A 20,397-nucleotide genomic window follows, 5' to 3' on the forward strand; every position below is an offset into this window, starting at 1 on the left:
CTATACACATGACACTGGCAGCGGTCACAGCGCAGGGCAGTATATACTATACACGACACGGGCGGCGGTCACAGTGCAGAGCAGTATATACTATACACCCGACACATGCGGCGGTCACAGCGCAGGGCAGTATATACTATACACATGACACGGGCGGCGGTCACAGCGCAGGGCAGTATATACTATACACATGACACGGGCGGCGGTCACAGCGCAGGGCAGTATATACTATACACATGACACGGGCGGCGGTCACAGTGCAGAGCAGTATATACTATATACAGGACACGGGCGGCGGTCACAGCGCAGGGCAGTATATACTATACACATGACACGGGTGGCGGTCACAGCGCAGTATATACTATACACATGACACAGGCGGCGGTCACAGCGCAGGGCAGTATATACTATACACATGACACGGGCGGCGGTCACAGCGCAGGGCAGTATATACTATACACATGACACGGGTGGCGGTCACAGTGCAGGACAGTATATACTATACACGTGACACGGGCGGCGGTCACAGCGCAGGGCAGTATATACTATACACATGGCACGGGCGGCGGTCACAGCGCAGGGCAGTATATACTATACACATGACACTGGCGGCGGTCACAGGGCAGTATATACTATACACATGACACGGGCGGCGGTCACAGCGCAGGGCAGTATATACTATACACATGACACGGGCGGCGGTCAGAGCACAGGGCAGTACATACTATACACATGACACGGGCGGCGGTCACAGCGCAGGGCAGTATATACTATACACATGACACGGGCGGCGGTCACAGCACAGGGCAGTATATACTATACACATGACACTGGCGGCGGTCACGGCGCAGGGCAATATATACTATACACAAGACACGGGCGGCGGTCACAGCGCAGGGCAGTATATACTATACACATGACACGGGCGGCGGTCACAGCGCAGGGCAGTATATACTATACACAGGACACGGGCGGCGGTCACAGCGCAGGGCAGTATATATTATACACATGACACGGGCGGCGGTCACAGCGCAGAGCAGTATATACTATACACAGGACACGGGCGGTGGTCACAGCGCAGGGCATTATATACTATACACATGACACGGGCGGCGGTCACAGCGCAGGACAGTATATACTATACACATGACACGGGCGGCGGTCACAGCGCAGGGCAGTATATACTATACACATGACACGGGCGGCGGTCACAGTGCAGAGCAGTACATACTATGCATACGACACGGGCGGCAGTCACAGCGCAGGGCAGTATATACTATACACATGACACGGGCGGCGGTCACAGCGCAGGACAGTATATACTATACACATGACACGGGCAGCGGTTACAGCGCAGGGCAGTATATACTATACACATGACACGGGCGGCGGTCACAGCGCAGTATATACTATACACATGACACGGGCGGCGGTCACAGCGCAGGGTAGTATATACTATACACATGACACGGGCGGCGGTCACAGTACAGAGCAGTATATACTATACACAGGACACGGGTGGCGGTCCCAGCGCAGTATATACTATACACATGACACGGGCGGCGGTCACAGTACAGAGCAGTATATACTATACACAGGACACGGGCGGCGGTCACAGCGCAGGACAGTATATACTATACACATGACACGGGCGGCGGTCACAGCACAGGGCAGTATATACTATACACATGACACTGGCGGCGGTCACGGCGCAGGGCAATATATACTATACACATGACACGGGCGGCGGTCACAGCGCAGGGCAGTATATACTATACACATGACACGGGCGGCGGTCACAGCGCAGGGCAGTATATACTATACACAGGACACGGGCGGCGGTCACAGCGCAGGGCAGTATATATTATACACATGACACGGGCGGCGGTCACAGCGCACAGCAGTATATACTATACACAGGACACGGGCGGTGGTCACAGCGCAGGGCATTATATACTATACACATGACACGGGCGGCGGTCACAGCGCAGGACAGTATATACTATACACATGACACGGGCGGCGGTCACAGCGCAGGGCAGTATATACTATACACATGACACGGGCGGCGGTCACAGTGCAGAGCAGTACATACTATGCATACGACACGGGCGGCAGTCACAGCGCAGGGCAGTATATACTATACACATGACACGGGCGGCGGTCACAGCGCAGGACAGTATATACTATACACATGACACGGGCGGCGGTTACAGCGCAGGGCAGTATATACTATACACATGACACGGGCGGCGGTCACAGTGCAGAGCAGTATATACTATACACACGACACGGGCGGCGGTCACAGCGCAGGGCAGTATATACTATACACATGACACGGGCGGCGGTCACAGCGCAGTATATACTATACACATGACACGGGCGGCGGTCACAGCGCAGGGTAGTATATACTATACACATGACACGGGCGGCGGTCACAGTACAGAGCAGTATATACTATACACAGGACACGGGTGGCGGTCCCAGCGCAGTATATACTATACACATGACACGGGCGGCGGTCACAGTACAGAGCAGTATATACTATACACAGGACACGGGCGGCGGTCACAGCGCAGGACAGTATATACTATACACATGACACGGGCGGCGGTCACAGCACAGGGCAGTATATACTATACACATGACACAGGCGGCGGTCACAGCGCAGGACAGTATATACTATACACATGACACGGGCGGCGGTCACAGCACAGGGCAGTATATACTATACACATGACACAGGCGGCGGTCACAGCGCAGGACAGTATATACTATACACATGACACGGGCGGCGGTCACAGCACAGGGCAGTATATACTATACACATGACACGGGCGGCGGTCACAGTACAGAGCAGTATATACTATACACAGGACACGGGTGGCGGTCCCAGCGCAGTATATACTATACACATGACACGGGCGGCGGTCACAGTACAGAGCAGTATATACTATACACAGGACACGGGCGGCGGTCACAGCGCAGGACAGTATATACTATACACCCGACACAGGCGGCGGTCACAGCACAGGGCAGTATATACTATACACATGACAGTAACTCCTCCTCTTATCCCGTTTTGTGCCTGCAGCTCCACAGCAGAATTATGTGTCTCCACGTTTACACAAGACACGGGCGGCGGTCACAGCGCAGGGCATTATATACTATACACATGACACGGGCGGCGGTCACAGCGCAGGACAGTATATACTATACACATGACACGGGCGGCGGTCACAGCGCAGGGCAGTATATACTATACACATGACACGGGCGGCGGTCACAGTACAGAGCAGTATATACTATACACAGGACACGGGTGGCGGTCCCAGCGCAGTATATACTATACACATGACACGGGCGGCGGTCACAGTACAGAGCAGTATATACTATACACAGGACACGGGCGGCGGTCACAGCGCAGGACAGTATATACTATACACCCGACACAGGCGGCGGTCACAGCACAGGGCAGTATATACTATACACATGACAGTAACTCCTCCTCTTATCCCGTTTTGTGCCTGCAGCTCCACAGCAGAATTATGTGTCTCCACGTTTACAGACTGAAGAACTGACTCCAGAGGTCTTAATTGTAGTCTGTAATCATGGAGACATATTGTTTTGAAAAGGAGTTGTATATGCAAAATGGAAGGAGATTCAGAGTGAAATATTAAAGAAAAACTCTACACACCCGGATATCAGCTTTAATAACCATTTCCTCATGCTTTTTTAGAGAAGACGTCTTGTGTTGGGTGCTGCGTATAGATATCACCTCACCTCAAAGTCACCATCTTTAACCGAATGTAATCCCTACAATGTGACCAAGGGGAGTGACCGGGCTGAGTAACATTGTGCTTTCTGACTACACAGCGCCATTTAAGCGAAGCCTGTAAGGCCACAGGGGCCGACCGGACTCAAAATTGAATATGTAGAACTTTGTTGGCAGCAAACTAGCCTGCCAGGCATAAGCTGGCCTTATTAGCCAATCACAGCTCAGCGTACATCCATCAAGAGCAGTTTACAGAACGAAAGCAGAGCCCTGATTGGTGGAGGAGTGTCCAGATCGGATACTATCTGCATCTGTGGGATTACAATTACATCGATGCTGGGACTTGTAGTCCTTCTGCAGTTACACCACCTCACACATACAATCAGGTAGTGAGCCTCAGTGTCTCGAGTGTAGAAATGTGGCGCCGTCGAGGTGTAGGAAGATGGCGCCGGCGCAGAGTGATGACGTCGTGGACTCGTGTTTACGGAAGTGGCAGACAAAACACTGACAGCGGCACTGGGAGGATGGAGCAGAGACACCGGCAGATCCTGCAGCGGAACCGGGTGCGGCTTGTTACCGCCCTGCAGCTGGAGAATCTGTGGGACCAGCTGCTGGAGAAGGAGGTGTTCAGTACGGACATGGTGGAGGAGATCCAGGTGAGGGGCAACAGGAAGGAGATTGGAGACTTTCAGATCCCCAGACGGGAAATCATCAAGACCCCCTGGCACAAAGAGTCCGACTGTAACCGCCACTGGGAACTTGTGATGAGCGGACCCCACCCCCAGTACTTGGAGTTTGGGGACGAGGGGACTCCCCCCTTCCCCAGCACCTGGAGTTTGGGGACGAGCGGACCCCTCAACCCCCCCCCCAGCACCTGGAGTTTGGGGACGAGCGGACTTCCCCAGTACCTGGAGTTTGGGGACGAGCGGACTAACCCCCCCCCCCCCCCCCCCCACAACCCCCCCCTTCCCCAGTACCTGGAGTTTGGGGGTGAGAGGAGAAACCCCCCCCCCCCCCCCCAGCCACACCAGTACCTGGAGTTTGGGGACAAGCGCCCCCCCCCCCTTCCCCAGCACCTGGAGTTTGGGGACGAGCGGACTTAACCTCCCCCTCCCCCCAGTACCTGGAGTTTGGGGATGAGCGGACCCACCCCCCCCCACCTTCCCCAGTAGCTGGAGTTTGGGGATGAGCGGAGAAAACCCCCCCCCACCCCAGTACCTGGAGTGTTTGGGGACGAGCGGACTCCCCCCAAACCCCCCCCCCTTCCCCAGCACCTGGAGTTTGGCGGCGAGCGGACTCTCCCCCCTTCCCCAGTACCTGGAGTTTGGGGACGAGCGGACCCCCCCCCCCCCCCCCAGTACCTGGAGTTTGGGGACGAGCGGACCCCCCCCCCCCCCCAGTACCTGGAGTTTGGGGACGAGCGGACCCCCCGGTACTGACCCCTTAGTACAAAGAGGTCGGGGTACGAGCGCACCCCTCCTCATAATATTGAGGAAGAGTCTCTTTGTTTCAGGCGGCTGGGACGCGGAGGGATCAGGCGCGGCAGTTACTGATCGACCTGCAGAGCCGTGGCAGCGACGCCTTCCACCTGTTCCTGCAGTGTCTGCGCGGGTCTGGGCAGCATGACCTCGCTGACCTCTTGCAGGAAACCGGGAGCACGAGAGAGGCCAAGACACTGACTCCTCTGCCCCCAACACCGCTCCCCCCATCACCGCTCCCCAATATCCCAGAGCACAAAGGTCAGTCTTGTCCTGCACTCCCGCCTGTCTGCCTTCATTAACCCGCAGGCCCTGGATGAGCAGCGCAGTCACATTTTGACCTTTTTTTCCTTTAGATCACTTCGATCAGATGCCCAAACCAAAACTGCTGGACATGAAGACGGTGGGTGTCTATATATGTATACAGGTGACGGTATGGACAGTGCCAGGGGTACACACTGTGGATCTGGGGCCGATGGAGTGGCGCTGACTGAACCCCCTTGCACTGCGAGTACCAGCACTGCCGCCATTCATTGTGCACACTGCCTCTGATGGGACAGTGAGAGGTTAATGGCACCGTTCTCTGTTGCCCACCCATAAATGCATGCCGTTTCTCTCCCTCAGGATTACCCCATGAATTTTGACCCCTGTGGCCGTTGCCTGATCATCAGTAACATGGCGTTCTCCGAAGTGTCCGGCCTGTCCTACCGCACCGGCTCCGACATCGACCGCGACAAGCTGCAGCGACGGATGAGCTCCTATCACTTCGATGTGACAGTGAAGAACAATCTGAAGGCGGCGGTGAGTGCGATAATCCAATAAATCCAATAATCCAGGACGTCTGCTAATCCGGCACTGCTCTGTGTACACAGGAGATCCACACGGAGCTGCAGAGCCTGGCCGCCGCGGAGCACAGCGAGCGGGACTGCTGCCTGGTGATCATCTTATCCCACGGTTGCGAGGTGAGTGCCCCCTGAGCGCCACACTATCCTGGACCACCATGTGCTGGATTAATGGAATTTTTCTCTGCAAATGTTATTTTTTTTCCTCCCCTCCAGACCAGACACACTCGGTTTCCTGGTGGGGTGTTTGGGACGGACGGGGTGCGGATCCCCGTGGAGCGGATTGTCAATTACTTCAACGGCTCCAACTGCCCCGGTCTGCGGGGAAAGCCCAAGCTGTTCTTCATCCAGGCCTGCGGGGGAGGTGCGGAGCTCGAGCTGCTTTCCACATGTTACACGCTAGCTATTTTTCACTGGTATCAACCATCTTCATATGGTGATGGACTGACTGTATTCACCTGTCCCACAGTCGTCTGCTCTCTGTTGTCAGTCATTTTAGGGTGATCCAGAATACTGAATCCTTCAGCCCCATGATTCCTCCCTCGTGTCACAGATCAGCCGCTCCTGTTATTATGCTCATGCGCTGATATAAGGCTGACAGTGGGTAGTGCTGCCCCCTGCTGATCTCTGTATGACTGCTGGTCCATGTGTGTGTGACTGACGGACGCGGATGTTGGGCAGTGCTGCCTCCTGCTGGTCCGTGTGTCTATGATTGATGGCTGCTCCCCTCCAGACCAGACACACTCGGTTTCCTGGTGGGGTGTATGACTGTCTGTATGACTGATGGGCAGTGCTGCTCCCTGCTGGTCCATGTGTGTGTGACTGACGGACGCGGATGTTGGGCAGTGCTGCCTCCTGCTGGTCCGTGTGTCTATGATTGATGGGCAGTGCTGTCCCCTGCTGGTCCGTGTGTGTATGGCTGATGGGCGCTGATGATGGGCAGTGCTGCCCTCTGCTGGTTCGTGTGTGTGTATGACTGATGGATGCTGATCTGTTTCTTTTAATTCATCTTTGTAGAGGAGAAGGACAGAGGTTGCACCGTGGATTTGGGGGACTCGGGGGATCAGCTCCTTTACTCTCACACTAATTCCTTACAAAGCGACGCCACCGCTGTCCCTCCGGATAAGAAAGACGCCGATGAGACGGACGCTCAGGCCATCTTGCCCACGACCAGTGATATCCTGGTGTCCTATTCCTCCTACCCAGGTTGTTATTTCGGAGATAGCAGGACAGAAATTCTCAGGATTATTCGGATCTGATATTTTTGCGCCTTCTCTTTTCCGTCCACTCCAGGTTTTGTGTCTTGGAGGGAGACGAGGAGCGGCTCTTGGTACGTGGAGAATCTGGATGACATCTTGGCTCAGTGTTCTGGGACCTTTGATCTGCAGTCGATGCTGGTGATGGTGAGAATCTCGTCTGTGGCGTAGACCTCCTGCTTTCTTCCATGAAGTCCCAGCACGTGGCGCTGTTATACGGCAGGCGGTACCGACCGGGGCTGACTGCGGTGGCTGCCGTTAACTCCTTACAGGCTGCTGTCAGCCTCTGTGAGCCCCAGCGAGGAGGTTGGGTTCTGCTGACTGCTTTCGCCCCTGCACTGTTGAGGCCCCAGTATAGGACGCAGGCTGAAGTTTGCTGGGAGGTATAACAAAAAGTTTTGAAAAGTTAAAAAAAAAAAAAAAAAAGTATCATTTTAATCACCTGACTTTAACTCTTTAAAATTAGACATTGAAAATAAATGTAGCGTCTTGATAAATGTCACTGTCGCGGGGTGGGGATGCGGTTCTTGGACATTTGTACGGGGTGTATTGTGGCGGTGCCTAATATAGGAATGGCCCGTTACCTCTCTCTGCCTCATTTTTGATGTATATAGAATAATCCAGATTGCGGCAGAAAATGTGAGCAGCTCGCTTTACAGCCTACAGTAAAATTGAATGTTCTGACCTTCTTATCTAGTTGGTAAGGAGCAAGTGACAGATGATGGTCCTGTCAGTAATGCAACAGTGAGGGGCGGGGATATCTGCGGGGGGCTGTGATGTTGGGGTGAGGGGCGGGGTTATCTGTGGGGGGGGGCCATGATGCAAGGGTGAGGGGTGGGGGGGCCGGGATTTCACACACTAAGGGGTGGGGTTGTCTGTGGGGTTGTCTGTGGGGGTCCGCTCTATTGGTGGTGCCTGATGATATGTTCTTATACTGCAGGTTGCAGACAGGGTCGCTGTTAAAGGAACGTACAAGCAGATCCCAGTATACTTTAACTCTCTCCGGAAGAGATTTTTCTTCAGAACAGACTGACTCTGGTGGCAATGCCCCCTTCTGGTGAGTCGTTCTGTATCGGCGGGAAGAACAGAGAGACATTGGGTAATGTCCTCAGGGTCGGAGCGTTTTACCTGTAAGAAGGAGGCGACGGATGTGTAATAATCACTGGTCCTACATCACTCCTGGTGGCACAATGAAGGGCACGAGGACCCCGCTCCATCCCGCCCCACTCTGTCCCGCTGTAAGAATGCGGATTTTGTATTTTTTTTTGTGAAAATAATAATAAAAAAAACAGTGATGATCTTCAGTGCGTTCTTCATTGCTCCGGCGGTAATCTCCAGAATGCCGCCGCTCTGCACGTGAGCTTCCCGCTTGTTACAATGTATCAACCTGCAGTCACAGAATTGTATACACTGGATGCAACTGTATCAAACCTTCAGCTGCGAGAAGTATTTCGGCAGGCAGAAGGTATAATAAAAAAAATGTACCCATTCACTAACAGCAAGCGCAGATATGTAGAACAATGAGAAAGCTGCAGAGGGGTTCGGTCACTGCCCCTCAGATTAGGACTCAGGGCAGTGAGAACCGCGCAGTTGCTGCGATGTGGTTGGCTGTGAATCATCCTTGGGGCAGAGCATTTCCTGCCAGAATAAACAGCCGGAGATAAGACCTGTGTGATTTATTAACAAAGGTATACAACACTTCAAGGAATTTTCCATTCCGGCCCATGAATTCCCAGATTGTTTCATGACAGGAGCATGAATCGTCCATGCAGACGGGAGAGGAGGCGGCGGCTGCTCCACATTTGCTCCGAGTGAGTCGGTCTCTACAGTGATGGGAATCGTAGTTCTGTGCTTGGGTTCTCGCTGGTCACAGACCTATCAACAACTGTGTTCCCATGACAACACTGTATGGGCATTGACAAATCAGACCTCTGCTGATGATAGCCCATCCCTGTAATGTCTCATACTGACACCTCAGCTGAGGATAGCCCGTCAGTGTAAGGTCTCATGCCGACGCCTCAGCTGAGGATAGCCCGTCAGTGTAAGGTCTCATGCCGACGCCTCAGCTGAGGATAGCCCGTCAGTGTAAGGTCTCATGCCGACTCCTCAGCTGAGGATAGCCCGACAGTGTAAGGTCTCATGCCGACGCCTCAGCTGAGGATAGCCCGTCATGTAGAGTCTTATATTGAGGCCTCGGCTCAGGACAGCTCATCAGTGCAGTGTCTTCTATTGAGGCCTCAGTTCAGGATAGCCCATCAATGTAGGGTCTTATATTGAGCCCTCGGCTGAGGAAAGCCTATCAGTGTAGGGTCTTACATTGAGGCCTTGACTGAGGATAGTCCATCAGTGTAAGGTCTCATACTGACGCTTCGGTTGAGGATAGTCCATCAGTATAAGGTTTCATACAGACGCCTCAGCTGAGGATAGCCCATCAGTGTAAGGTCTCATACTGACGCCTCAGCTGTGGATAGCTCATCAGTGTAGGGTCTTGTACTGAGGGCTCAGCTCAGGATAAGCCCATCAGTGTAAGGTCTTATATTGAGCCCTCGGCTGAGGATGGCCCCCATCAGTGTAGCTTCTTATATTGAGCCCTCGGCTGAGGATGGCCCCCATCAGTGTAGCTTCTTATATTGAGCCCTCGGCTGAGGATGGCCCCCATCCGTGTAGCTTCTTATATTGAGCCCTCGACTGTGGATGGCCCATCAGTGTAGGGTCTTATATTGAGCCCTCGGCTGAGGATGTCCCGTCAGTGTAGGGTCTTATATTGAGCCCTCGGCTGAGGATAGCCCATCAGTGTAGGGTCTTATATTGAGGCCTCATCTGAGGATAGCCCATCAGTGTGTGGTCTGCACACACATATGAGGATAGTGGCCTCGTCCTGTGAATCTTGCACTTTCCGCACATCTGTCCCAGATCTCTCACCGGCTCGGTCACACAAGGTAAACACTTTCTTATCTCGTCCAAGAGTAATGACTTCTAGGAGCAGGTTCTGCGTCCTCGGAGAGCAATGTGGAGGGGTCTCATTGGCCGGTCCTATCTCCCTGGTGCGGGTCATTATGGCAGAGAGTCAGATCCGCTCTCTATATAATCAGTGCTTGGGGTCCGGGTGGATCTGACACATCACGATGATGAAGCTCGTGGTTCTCGCTCTCTGTCTGGCTTACGGTAGGTTACGGCTCCTCCAGCTTCGCTTTGCTCCCCAGTCCCCCATGATCAGTGCTCATTCACCCCTCTTATGTCTTCCAGCCTACAGCTGCGGTGTTCCGGCCGTGCAGCCCATACTGTCTCGAGTGGTGAATGGCCACGATGTGCGAGAACACAGCTGGCCATGGCAGGTGTGGACCGGAGACCTGAGACCTCCCAGGCCACAGACTGAATACTTCTCTAACCAGGTTCTCTTTCCTTTTCTCTAGGTTTCCCTGCAGTACCAAGGCAGCAGCGGAGCCTGGGGCCACACCTGTGGCGGCACCCTGATTTCTGACCGCTGGGTCCTGACTGCTGCCCACTGTATCAGGTATTGTCCTCATACCGAGCAATTCCAGGCCCACCTGTATGTGAGGGAATTGCACTGTGAGCGATTGCCCGGTGTCCTTTCTTTTTTTGGAATTGCTTGTTTTGACCCTTCCGTGACTACAGATTGCTAAGCACTGTCCAGGGGTCATACACAGGATACAGAGCCCGGGTGGTCTGCCTTTATAGGGCAATATTCCAACACCCTGATGCCAGGATGAGTAATAATCCCTCCTTTCCTCCAGCGCTGGCCGAGTCTACAGAGTCCTGGTCGGAAAGCACAACCTGAAGGAAGAGGAGGAAGGATCCGCCGCCATCGGTACCGAGAAGATCTTTGTCCACGAGAAATTCACCTCCTTCCTGATCATCAGGTAAGTAACATCCCGGCTCCCGAAAACCTGCAGACAGGGGCCCCGCCATGTCCAGGGGCCAACCAGGACTGCACTAATGCCACACTTATGTGAATCTCAGTAACGATATCGCCATCATCAAGCTGGCCGAGCCCGCCAAACTCAGCGACACTGTGCAGCCCGCCTGCATTCCTGCTGATGGCGCCATCCTGCCACACGACTTCCCCTGCTATGTCACCGGGTGGGGACGTCTGTACAGTGAGTAATGACGGCAGCATGCCTCACATATACCGTCACGTGTCTACTAGTGTCCATTACTGATACTTTGTTCTGCAGCCAACGGACCCATCGCTGACAATCTTCAGCAGGCTCTTCTTCCCGTGGTCGAACACGCTGTCTGCAGCAGGTCCGACTGGTGGAGCTTCCAAGTACAAAATAGCATGATCTGCGCTGGAGGTGATGGCATCGTGTCTGGATGCAACGTAAGAACATATCAATTACATTACATAACCTGTATTATGCTCCAGAGCTGCACTCACTATTCTGCTGGTGCAATCACTGTGTGCATACATTACATTACTGATCCTGAGTTAACATCCTGTATTATTCTCCAGAGCTGCACTCACTATTCTGCTGGTGCAGTCACTGTGTACATACATTACATTACTGGTCCTGAGTTACATCCTGTATTATACTCCAGAGCTGCACTCACTATTCTGCTGGTGCAGTCACTGTGTACATACATTACATTACTGGTCCTGAGTTACATCCTGTATTATACTCCAGAGCTGCACTCACTATTCTGCTGGCGCAGTCACTGTGTACATACATTACATTACTGGTCCTGAGTTACATCCTGTATTATACTCCAGAGCTGCACTCACTATTCTGCTGGTGCAGTCACTGTGTACATACATTACATTACTGGTCCTGAGTTACATCCTGTATTATACTCCAGAGCTGCAGTCACTGTTCTGCTTACACCAGGCACTGTAGAGTGATCTGTACTTTATTAAAAGATAAATTGTTCCTTCTCCAGCAGCTTGCTGATAGTTTCCATTAACAAGCAGATGATTTGTGCCTTCAGCATATGACGTGAGCACTGCTCTTTCGTGTCTACTCACAGGGAGACTCCGGCGGACCTCTGAACTGTCAGGCTTCTAATGGATCCTGGGAAGTCCACGGCATTGTCAGCTTTGGCTCCGGAATCAGCTGCAACTACGAGAAGAAGCCAACCGTCTTCACCCGCGTGTCCGCCTTTCTGGACTGGATCAACGATGTGAGTGTCAGGGAGGATACAGGCAGTGGCGTCATGTCTGGGGGATTTGGATACTGCGAGGATTGTCACTGCCGTATCAGTCATGTTGTCAGTGGGACGTTTCTAGTCAGATCCATCATTATTGTATCTGCACGACAATGACACATTGTTACATTGTTTCACATATGATCGTTTATTTACAGAAAATCGTCAACAACTAAGAGTCTACGAGAGACAATATCCAGCCTCATCCGCAGATCATGGGGGCATCTGATCAGTATCATTTTCCTGTTACTGTACTCACAGTGTAATAAGCACGGACCAATAAACAAACGGAGAAACTGAGCCTCGTATTAAGTCTTTATCTGCTGTATCTAATCCTATCCTGTGATACTCCCTGCTGAGCTGTGTATCTAATCCTATCCTGTGATACTCCCTACTGAGCTGTGTATTTAATCCTATCCTGTGATACTCCCTGCTGAGCTGTGTATCTAATCCTATCCTGTGATACTACCTGCTGAGCCGTGTATCTAATCCTATCCTGTGATACTCCCTGCTGAGCCGTGTATCTAATCCTCTCGTGTGTGATATTCCCTGCTGAGCTGTGTATCTAATCCTATTCTGTGCGATGCTGTCTGCTGAGCCCTGTATCTAATCCTATCCTGTAATACTGTTTGCTGAGCTGTGTATCTAATCCTCTCCTGTGTGATACTCCCTGCTGAGCTGTGTATCTAATCCTATCCTATATGATACTGTCTGCTGAGCCGTGTTTCTAATCCTATCCTGTGTGATACCGTCTCCAGGGCTGTGTATCTAATGCTCTCCTGTGATACTGTCTGCTGTACTTTATCTAATCCTATCTTGTGTGATATTGACTGCTGAGCCGTGTATCTTTTCCTATCCCGTGTGATACCGTCTCCAGAGCTGTGTATCTAATCCTATCCTGTGTGATACAGTCTGCTGAACTGTGTAGCTAATCCTACCTTGTGTAATACTGTCTACTGAGCTGTGTATCTAATCCTACCCTGTGTAATACTGTCACTGGAGCTGAGAGGGGCATAATTCAGTCAGGGGGTAACGTGCTCCTGGAATCACCAAACCCAGACTCTTCCATCAGACTCAGATAGAGAAGTGCGATCCGTCACTGCACAGAACACGTCTCTTCCAGAGTCCAGTGGTAGCGGCTTTACACCACTCTACCCGACGCTCGATATTGTTGTTGGTGGTGTACGACTGCATACACCCGCTCGGCCATGAAGCTCCCGGTGGGGGCACAGCGTTTATACCAGAGGAGGTCTGGACTCTGCAGTTATAGGTCAGCAGAGCCATGGCGACTCTTCTGCCATCTACTCCTCAGCATTCTGTCACCGCTCTGTAACATTACGGGGGCTCTGCTTCATAGCTGTGTTGCTGCGGGTCCTGCCACTTAAAGTCACTCACAGGTGATGGAGGAAGAAATGTCATGGACAGACTTGTTACTCCGGTGGCTCCTATTTCAGAACTGCTCCGCACCACTGATCGCTCTGATATCAGTGAGCTCTGCACCACCGATTGCTCTGGTATCTGTGAGCTCTGCACCACCGACTGCTCTGGTATCTGTGAGCTCTGCACCACTGACTGCTCTGGTATCTGTGAGCTCTGCACCACCAGCCCCTCTGGTATCAGTGAGCTCTGCACCACCGACTGCTCTGGTATCAGTGAGCTCTGCACCACCGGCCACTCTGGTATCAGTGAGCTCTGCACCACCGGCCACTCTGGTATCAGTGAGCTCTGCACCACCGGCCACTCTGCTATCAGAGAGCTCTGCACCACTGGCCGCTCTGGTATCTGTGAGCTCTGCACCACCGGCCGCTCTGGTATCAGTGAGCTCTGCACCACCGGCCGCTCTGGTATCAGTGAGCTCTGCACCACCGGCCGCTCTGGTATCAGTGAGCTCTGCACCACCGGCCGCTCTGGTATCAGTGAGCTCTGCACCACCGGCCGCTCTGGTATCAGTGAGCTCTGCACCACCGACCGCTCTGGTATCAGTGAGCTCTGCACCACCGACCGCTCTGGTATCAGTGAGCTCTGCACCACCGGCCGCTCTGGTATCAGTGAGCTCTGTACCACCGGCCGCTCTGCTATCAGAGAGCTCTGCACCACCGGCCGCTCTGGTATCGGTGAGCTCTGCACCACCGGCCACTCTGGTATCGGTGAGCTCTGCACCACCGGCCACTCTGGTATCAGTGAGCTCTGCACCACCGACCGCTCTGGTATCAGTGAGCTCTGCACCACCGACCGCTCTGGTATCAGTGAGCTCTGTACCACCAGCCACTCTGCTATCAGAGAGCTCTGCACCACCAGCCGCTCTGCTATCAGAGAGCTCTGCACCACCAGCCGCTCTGCTATCAGTGAGCTCTGCACCACCAGCCGCTCTGGTATCAGTGAGCTCTGCACCACCTGCCACTTTGGTATCAGAGAGCTCTGCACCACCGGCCGCTCTGGTATCGGTGAGCTCTGCTCCACCGGCCGCTCTGGTATCTGTGAGCTCTGCACCACCAGCCGCTCTGGTATCAGTGAGCTCTGCACCACCTGCCGCTCTGGTATCTGTGAGCTCTGCACCACCAGCCGCTCTGGTATCAGTGAGCTCTGCACCACCTGCCGCTCTGGTATCTGTGAGCTCTGCTCCACCGACCGCTCTGGTATCAGTGAGCTCTGCACCACCGACCGCTCTGGTATCAGTGAGCTCTGTACCACCAGCCACTCTGCTATCAGAGAGCTCTGTACCACCAGCCACTCTGCTATCAGAGAGCTCTGCACCACCAGCCGCTCTGCTATCAGTGAGCTCTGCACCACCAGCCGCTCTGGTATCAGTGAGCTCTGCACCACCTGCCACTTTGGTATCAGAGAGCTCTGCACCACCGGCCGCTCTGGTATCGGTGAGCTCTGCTCCACCGGCCGCTCTGGTATCTGTGAGCTCTGCACCACCAGCCGCTCTGGTATCAGTGAGCTCTGCACCACCTGCCGCTCTGGTATCTGTGAGCTCTGCACCACCAGCCGCTCTGGTATCTGTGAGCTCTGCACCACCAGCCGCTCTGGTATCAGTGAGCTCTGCACCACCGGCCGCTCTGGTGTCAGTGAGCTCTGCACCACCTGCCACTCTGGTATCAGAGAGCTCTGCACCACCGGCCGCTCTGGTATCGGTGAGCTCTGCACCACCGGCCGCTCTGGTGTCGGTGAGCTCTGCACCACCTGCCACTCTGGTATCAGAGAGCTCTGCACCACCGGCCGCTCTGGTATCTGTGAGCTCTACACCACCGGCCACTCTGGTGTCAGTGAGCTTTGCACCACCGGCCACTCTGGTGTCAGTGAGCTCTGCACCACCGGCCACTCTGGTATCAGTGAGCTCTGCACCACCGGCCACTCTGGTATCAGTGAGCTCTGCACCACCGGCCACTCTGGTATCAGTGAGCTCTGCACCACCGACCGCTCTGGTATCAGTGAGCTCTGCACCACCGACCGCTCTGCACCACCGGCCGCTCTGGTGTCAGTGAGCTCTGCACCACCTGCCAGTCTGGTATCAGAGAGCTCTGCACCACCGGCCGCTCTGGTATCTGTGAGCTCTACACCACCGGCCACTCTGGTGTCAGTGAGCTTTGCACCACCGGCCACTCTGGTGTCAGTGAGCTCTGCACCACCGGCCACTCTGGTATCAGTGAGCTCTGCACCACCGGCCACTCTGGTATCAGTGAGCTCTGCACCACCGGCCACTCTGGTATCAGTGAGCTCTGCACCACCGACTGCTCTGGTATCAGTGAGCTCTGCACCACCGACCGCTCTGGTATCAGTGAGCTCTGTACCACCAGCCACTCTGCTATCAGTGAGCTCTGCACCACCGGCCGCTCTGGTATCTGTGAGCTCTACACCACCGGCCACTCTGGTGTCAGTGAGCTCTGCACCACCGGCCGCTCTGGTATCAGTGAGCTCTACACCACCGGCCACTCTGCTATCAGTGAGCTCTGCACCACCGGCCGCTCTGGTATCTGTGAGCTCTACACCACCGGCCACTCTGGTGTCAGTGAGCTTTGCACCACCGGCCACTCTGGTGTCAGTGAGCTCTGCACCACCGGCCACTCTGGTATCAGTGAGCTCTGCACCACCGGCCACTCTGGTGTCAGTGAGCTCTGCACCACCGGCCACTCTGGTATCAGTGAGCTCTGCACCACCGGCCACTCTGGTATCAGTGAGCTCTGCACCACCGGCCACTCTGGTATCAGTGAGCTCTGCACCACCGACTGCTCTGGTATCAGTGAGCTCTGCACCACCGACCGCTCTGGTATCAGTGAGCTCTGTACCACCAGCCACTCTGCTATCAGTGAGCTCTGCGCCACCGGTCGCTCTGGTATCAGAGAGCTCTGCACAACCGGATGCTCTGGTATCAGTGAGCTCTGCACCACCGGCCGCTCTGGTATCATTGAACTCTGCACCACCGGCCACTCTGGTATCAGTGAGCGCTGCACCACTGGCCACTCTGGTATCAGTGAGCGCTGCACCACTCAGGGGCGTATCTAGGGGGGGCAGCCGGGGCAGCTGCCCCGGGCGCAGCCGGGCAGGGGGCGCAGTCCGGGCCACCTAATGCAGCGGTCCGCAGTGTCCTCCCAATGGCGGCTGCGTTCTGCCGCCCCCCTGGCCTGAGAGTCGGCGGTTCTCTGTGTTAGCTGTCAAGCTGGCAGCTGGCGCAGAGAAGGAGCGCGTGCCTGCTGCCAGGGAACAATTGTACTGACATCTGTATAGACGCCAGTACAATTGCAGCTCTGACCGCCGGGCCAGAGCGACGTCAGCAGCGTGACATGTCATGTGATCACGCTGCTGACGTCACTCCCCGGCGCCCAGAGTGAACGCTCAGCGCTGGTGGTAAGTGTGCTCCAATGTGGAGCTGAAGAAACCACCGAAGATGGGGGGTGTTAATGTGTGGCGATGGGGTTAATGCGTGGGGGGGTTAATGAGTGGAGATGAGGTTAATGTGGGGATGGGGATTAATGTGTGGGGGGGTTAAAGAGTGGGGATGGGGTTAATGTGTGGGGGTTAATGAGTGGGGATGGGGGTTAATGTGGGGATGGGGTTAATGTGTAGTGGGGTTAATAAGTGGGGATGGGGTTACTGTGTGTGGGGTAAAGAGTGGGGATGGGGTTAATGTGTGGGGGGTTAATGAGTGGGGATGGGGTTATTGAATGAGGATGGAATTAATTTGTGGAGGGTTAATGAGTGGGGATGGAATTAATGTGTGGGGGTTAATGAATGGGGATAGGGGTTAATGTGTGGGGGGTTAATGAGTGGGGATGGGGGTTAATGTGGGGATGGGGGTTATTGAGTGGGGATGGAATTAATTTGTGGAGTGTTAATGAGTGGGGATGGGGGTTATTGTTTGGGGGGGTTAATGAGTAGGGATGGGGTTAATATGTGGGGGATTTGGAGTGGGGGGTACATAATGTGTGGGGGGGATTTGGGAGTGGGGATGGGGGGTTATTAATGTGTGTGAGGGATTTGGAGTGTGGATGGGGGGGTATTTAATGTGTGTGAGGGATTTGGAGTGGGGATGGGGGGATTTAATGTGTGTGGGGAGATTTGAGGACACAGAGTATGTATGAGGAAACAGTATGGGGGTTGGGTGCAGACAGTATGGGGAGCGAACGGGTTAATGTATGTGTACACAGTATAGGGAGTCGGGGGTATGTGTGAGCAGGCAGTATAGAGAGTGAGGGGGTAAATATATGAGGAGACAGTATGGTGAACAGAGGGATGTGAGAGGAGACAGTATGAGGAGGGAGGGGAATAGTGTGAGGCGACAGTATATTGCAGATATTTGTATTTAGGAGCATTATAATGACACTTCTATCTTTAGGGGCGTCGTGTGGAGATGTGCGGCACAAGACCGGAGAAGATGGAAGTCTGCAGAGATGGCTGTGGATGAGAAAACTCATCATGGGGTCTGGACAAGAAGAAGAAAAGGAGAACGACTCCAGAGACGTCATCTATAAGGTACCTGGATGTAAATGTTATTTGTGCTACTGACTAATTCTCATGTTTTTATTTTTTAGGAACATTAATGGGGTTGTCCAGGTTTGTGCTGAGTCTGCTGTCATTCTATGTGACTGCAGACTTCTGAATTCTCACAGTGCTCACTGAACGCTGTCAGGATTCTCTCATGCCGGTAATTTACATACAGGCGGTCACATGCTGACTAGACGTGTGTGGCCTCACTCAATGAAAATGAACGGAGCGAGGCCGGGCACGTCTAGTCGGAATGTGGCCAGAAGTATATAAATCACATACTTGTGCTGTCATGACTGTACATCGGCAAGTGAGAATCCTTAGTGTGCAGTGCATTCGTTGTGAGACTTCAGAAGCTGCAATGTCAGGATTCAGCTCTGCAGGTTCCAGTTGTCATCATATGGACACTTCACTCATATGCGATTTTATACTTGACAACGAGCTTCTCTTCCTGCTTTCAGTTTTTTACTGAACATTGAGAGCATTAGGGAGAGCAGCTCGTGGGTACATGGCTCAGTGTGCAAGTCGCATATGTACTTGGGGGGGGGGGGGCGCCGAACCAAATTCTTGCCCCGGGTGCCAGGAAGCCTAGATACGCCTCTGGCACCACTGGCCACTCTGGTATCTGTGAGCTCTGCACCACCGGCCACGCTGGTATCGGTGAGCTCTGCTCCACCAGCCGCTCTGGTATCAGTGAGCTTTGCACCACCGGTCTCTCTGGTATCAGTGAGCTCTGCACCACTGGCCGCTCTGGTATCGGTGAGCTCTGCACCACCGGCCACTCTGCTATCAGTGAGCTCTGCACCACCGGCCGCTCTGGTATCGGTGAGCTCTGCACCACCGGCCGCTCTGGTATCAGTGAGCTCTGCACCACCGGCCACTCTGGTATCAGTGAGCTCTGCACCACCGGCCACTCTGGTATCAGTGAGCTCTGCACCGCACCACCGGCCGCTCTGTTAACTGTGAGCTCTGCACCACCGGCCGCTCTGGGATCAGTGAGCTCTGCACCACCGGCCGCTCTGGGATCAGTGAGCTCTGCACCACCGGCCACTCTGCTATCAGTGAGCTCTGCACCACCGGCCGCTCTGGTATCTGTGAGCTCTGCACCACCGGCCGCTCTGGTATCAGTGAGCTCTGCACCGCACCACCGGCCGCTCTGTTACCTGTGAGCTCTGCACCACTGGCCGCTCTGGTATCAGTGAGCTCTGCACCACCGGCCGCTCTGGGATCAGTGAGCTCTGCACCACTGGCCGCTCTGCTATCAGAGAGCTCTGCACTACCGACTGCTCTGGTATCAGTGAGCTTTGCACCACCGAACACTCTGCTATCAGTGAGCTCTGCACCACCGGCCGCTCTGGTGTCAGTGAGCTCTGCACCACCAGCCGCTCTGGTGTCTGAGCTCTGCACCACCGGCCTCTCTGGTATCAGTGAGCTCTGCATCACCGGCCACTCTGCTATCAGTGAGCTTTGCACCACCGACCGCTCTGGTATCAGTGAGCTCTGCATCACCGGCCGCTCTGGTGTCAGTGAGCTTTGCACCACAGGTCGCTCTGGTATCAGTGAGCTCTGCACCGCACCACCGGCCGCTCTGTTACCTGTGAGCTCTGTACCACCGGCCGCTCTGGTATCTGAGCTCTGCACCACCGGCCACTCTGGTGTCAGTGAGCTTTGCACCACCGACCGCTCTGGTATCAGTGAGCTCTGCACCACTGGCCGCTCTGGTATCCGTGAGATCTGCACCACCGGCCGCTCTGGTATCAGTGAGCTCTGCACCACCGGCCGCTCTGGTATCAGTGAGCTCTGCACCACTGGCCGCTATGGTATCAGTGAGCTCTGCACCACTGGCCGTTCTGGTATCAGTGAGCTCTGCACCACCGGCCGCTCTGGTATCAGTGAGC

General features: G+C 54.3%; 2 protein-coding genes across 4 annotated transcripts in view; both read left to right on the plus strand.

Annotated features, from left to right (window-relative positions):
• TMCO4 (transmembrane and coiled-coil domains 4) overlaps nucleotides 1–5,404 on the plus strand; it is a 93,718-nt gene extending 88,314 nt beyond the window's left edge. Inside the window, exon 15 of the mRNA XM_073570382.1 lies at nucleotides 5,289–5,404. The gene's annotated coding sequence lies outside the window, so the exon portion shown is untranslated. The remainder of the gene's footprint in view (nucleotides 1–5,288) is intronic.
• Nucleotides 3,317–12,814, plus strand: LOC141085177 (chymotrypsin-C-like). Of its 3 annotated transcripts, none has more exons than XM_073570385.1 (9): nucleotides 3,317–4,431; nucleotides 5,289–5,514; nucleotides 5,610–5,656; nucleotides 5,878–6,054; nucleotides 6,126–6,215; nucleotides 6,312–6,459; nucleotides 7,113–7,301; nucleotides 7,389–7,498; nucleotides 8,292–8,655. In XM_073570385.1, the coding sequence occupies exons 1-9, from the start codon at nucleotides 4,192–4,194 to the stop codon at nucleotides 8,382–8,384; spliced, it is 1,320 nt and encodes a 439-aa protein (XP_073426486.1). In that variant the 5' UTR covers nucleotides 3,317–4,191; the 3' UTR covers nucleotides 8,385–8,655. The 3 variants fall into 3 exon arrangements, with proteins under 3 accessions (XP_073426486.1, XP_073426487.1, XP_073426488.1); XM_073570387.1 differs by lacking the exons at nucleotides 3,317–4,431; nucleotides 5,289–5,514; nucleotides 5,610–5,656; ... (3 more) ...; nucleotides 7,113–7,301; nucleotides 7,389–7,498 and adding exons at nucleotides 7,505–7,734; nucleotides 10,598–10,686; nucleotides 10,765–10,865; ... (3 more) ...; nucleotides 12,338–12,490; nucleotides 12,673–12,814 and having other exon boundaries at nucleotides 8,292–10,516; XM_073570386.1 differs by lacking the exon at nucleotides 5,289–5,514 and having other exon boundaries at nucleotides 3,323–4,431.
• Nucleotides 12,815–20,397: the final 7,583 nt, after the last annotated feature.

Source organism: Dendrobates tinctorius, unplaced genomic scaffold (genome assembly GCF_039654945.1).
Source record: "Dendrobates tinctorius isolate UK_male_01 unplaced genomic scaffold, ASM3965494v1 ptg000028l, whole genome shotgun sequence".
NCBI classification, from domain to species: domain Eukaryota; kingdom Metazoa; phylum Chordata; class Amphibia; order Anura; family Dendrobatidae; genus Dendrobates; species Dendrobates tinctorius.

Bases quoted from the DNA above. Each gene is read 5' to 3' on its own strand.
- LOC141085177 (XM_073570385.1), top strand. From the start codon at position 4,192: ATGTGGCGCCGTCGAGGTGTAGGAAGATGGCGCCGGCGCAGAGTGATG. The intron at 5,515-5,609 runs GTCAGTCTTGTC...TTTTTCCTTTAG, and splicing joins CAATATCCCAGAGCACAAAG to ATCACTTCGATCAGATGCCC. The intron at 6,055-6,125 runs GTGAGTGCGATA...CTGTGTACACAG, and splicing joins AGAACAATCTGAAGGCGGCG to GAGATCCACACGGAGCTGCA.